The sequence below is a fragment of the Littorina saxatilis genome, unplaced genomic scaffold (assembly GCF_037325665.1).
Source record: "Littorina saxatilis isolate snail1 unplaced genomic scaffold, US_GU_Lsax_2.0 scaffold_2397, whole genome shotgun sequence".
Lineage (NCBI taxonomy): Eukaryota > Metazoa > Mollusca > Gastropoda > Littorinimorpha > Littorinidae > Littorina > Littorina saxatilis.
Window position 1 is genome coordinate 7,197 of NW_027128287.1, and position 2,804 is coordinate 10,000.

The 2,804-nt window shown below is 43.9% G+C and overlaps 1 protein-coding gene across 1 annotated transcript in view; it reads right to left on the minus strand.

The window, feature by feature from the left end:
* Nucleotides 1-454: 454 nt before the first annotated feature.
* LOC138956651 (uncharacterized) overlaps nt 455-2,804 on the minus strand; it is a 7,411-nt gene continuing 5,061 nt past the window's right edge. Inside the window, exon 3 of the mRNA XM_070327954.1 lies at nt 455-1,796. Within this exon, the coding sequence (XP_070184055.1) occupies nt 1,034-1,796 (763 nt within the window). The 3' untranslated portion in view covers nt 455-1,033. The remainder of the gene's footprint in view (nt 1,797-2,804) is intronic.

Consider the following 2,804-nt stretch of genomic DNA (forward strand, 5'->3'; position numbering starts at 1 on the left):
TTATTCCTTGTCGGTCCCTGATTCCAAAAACATATAGATATGATATGTTTGGATTAAAAACAAACTCAGTAAGCTAAAAAGAATAGACATACAAAAAAGCGTGTTATCCTGCTCAGCGCGACCACTACCGCACTATTCTGCATGGCTTGTCGATTTCACTGCCTTTGCCACGAGCGGTGGACTGACGAAACTACGAGTATGTGGTCTTGGTGAAAAAAAGCAGTGCGTTCAGCTTCATTCTGTGAGTTCGACATCTTGACTAAATGTTGTTATTTCGCCTTACGCGACTTGTTTTCTTCTGACTCCGTCACACATGTCTCTGTGACGAAAGACATACGTAAAGTCACACAGTTCAAAGAACAGATCACACTGTGGAGGCAGACCAAAAAACAGCCCCCCCCCCCCCCCCTCTCTCTGATTGATGTTTTTTTTTTTTTTAGATATATATATTTCATCGTCACAATTGCACTTGCAGGGTTCGTGCCGTCGCCGAAACCCACATAGCATGACAACAGCGGCATAAATTACACAAGCTGGCACGAGGGCGGTCTATCGTGTCACGCCTTAAGCATTAGGATCGAGCGTGTCGTCACGGAGAGGGGGGGGGGGGGGGGATGGACACAAGTCCAGCTGGAGTGGTGAAGTTTGACCCAACGTGTTAGTATCATGCATTTAGTGTGTGGTTATGTTCACTAAACGTTTCAATTTCTGGTTGATATCATTGTCGTCTCACTGCCAAGGTAACGACTCATTTGCGTTGATCATAACTGTAGAGCGAGACAGAGTTCGTGGTACCGGCAAGCGGCAAGCGTAGTGCGTAAACACACACACACACACACACACACATACACATACCCACACACACACACATACACACACACACTCACACGCGCGCGCACGCACACACACACTGCACACACACACACACACACACACACACACATACACACGCGCGCGATGCATGGGGAGACGGCTGATGCCACTTCGCTGGGTAAGCTGTTACTTTCAGAAGACAAGCTATTGTTATACAAGGCTAAGCACATTTTCCTAGTTCTACCTCGTTGAACACTGTTGTGATTTTTTCGTTCCTTTTTATGAAGATTTCACCATCGCGGACCCATGTGTCCTGGATACGCCTGTCTTGTTTTAGGCGACGTGCTTTAGCTGCGAGTCTGGCCCGCTGCCTCGTCAGGTCGTCGTTTACAAACACCCCCCGTAGTGTTGACTGTGCCGCGGCTTCCGCTGCTGAAGCGGGTGGCGAAAACCCCATGGTCGAGGCCGTCTTGTGCTTGAGGTGCCTCCGAACGCCCATCAGCAACCGCTTGTGTCGATAGGAGGTGAACTTGACAATGATCTGACGATCGGCCTGGTCTGGTCTGCCGACACGGTGGGATCCGTCGATCATGTCAGTTGTGATGGTAACGCCAAGCGCAGCCCCTAGTTTCTTGGTAACTTCGTCAGTGTTTTCGTTGTCAGTGGCGGGGATGCCACTGATCCTGACGCAGTTGCGCCGCGAGTACTGCTCGAGTTTGTCGACCCGAGCGTGGAGGTCCGCGATCTCCCGGTCCGCCTTGCTGGTCACCGTCACTTGAACAGGTTCGCTTTGCTTTTCTCCGCGTCGTCTGTACATGTCGATGATCCATTTGAAAACCGACCCTGCCACTTGGCAAAAGAATAAATTAAAGAAGCCACAGCACATGAAGCAGAGGATGACAAGATGACAGATAACCAAGGCGACCTTGATGACGGGTAGTACCATATGTTTCCAAATTGTGTTCGGGAAACGTTTCCAGTTCCTGTCATGTGACCAAAACACAAGAATTACATTCAAATTCAAACGCTGCCCAAACAGTGCTATTTTGTACGGTAAGATTTGTTTATGTTTGTTATGGAAACGTTAGCGAACGCACAATCACTTTTAACCTTTGAGTAATTTACGTTAATTGCTGTCTACGATTTTCCGTGTATGTTTCAACAAGCCTTTCATTTTCCGGAATCTCTTAGCTTTACAAAGAAAAAAAGTTGTTTGTAAGGGTTTGGAATGTCTATTAATTGGCTAGTGCAGCCAAACCTCACAACTTCATAGCAATGGAGAAATTCTAAAACGTTTACATGGAATTAACATGTCGCGTAAGGCAAAATTACTACATTTAGTCAATCTGTGGAACTCACAGAATGAAACTGAACGCACTGCATTTTTTCACAATGACCGTAGTCCGCCGCTTGTGCAAAACGGAGTGAAAATGACTAGCCTGTTTAGCGCGGTAGTGGTTTCGCTGTGCTGCATAGCACGCTTTTCTGTGCCTGTCTTCGTTTTAACTTTCTGAGCGTGTTTTTAATCCAAACATATCATATCTATATGTTTTTGGAATCAGGAACAAACAAGGAATAAGATGAAACTGTTTTTAAATCGATTTCGGAAATTTAATTTTGATCATAATTTTTATATTTTTAATTTTCAGAGATTGTTTTTAATCCAAATATAACATATTTATATGTTTTTAGAATCAGGAAATGACGTAGAAAAAGATAAACAAAAATTTTGATCGTTTTATATAAAAACAAATTTATTACAATTTTCAGATTTTTAATGACCAAAGTCATTAATTAATTTTTAAGCCACCAAGCTGAAATGCAATACCGAAGTCCGGCCATCGTCGAAGATTGCTTTACAAATAATTCAATCAATTTGATTGAAAACTGAGGGTGTGACAGTGCCGCCTCAACTTTTACAAAAAGCCGGATTTATCGAAAAAATGAAAAAAACATCTGGGGATATTATACCCAGGAACTCTCATGTAAAA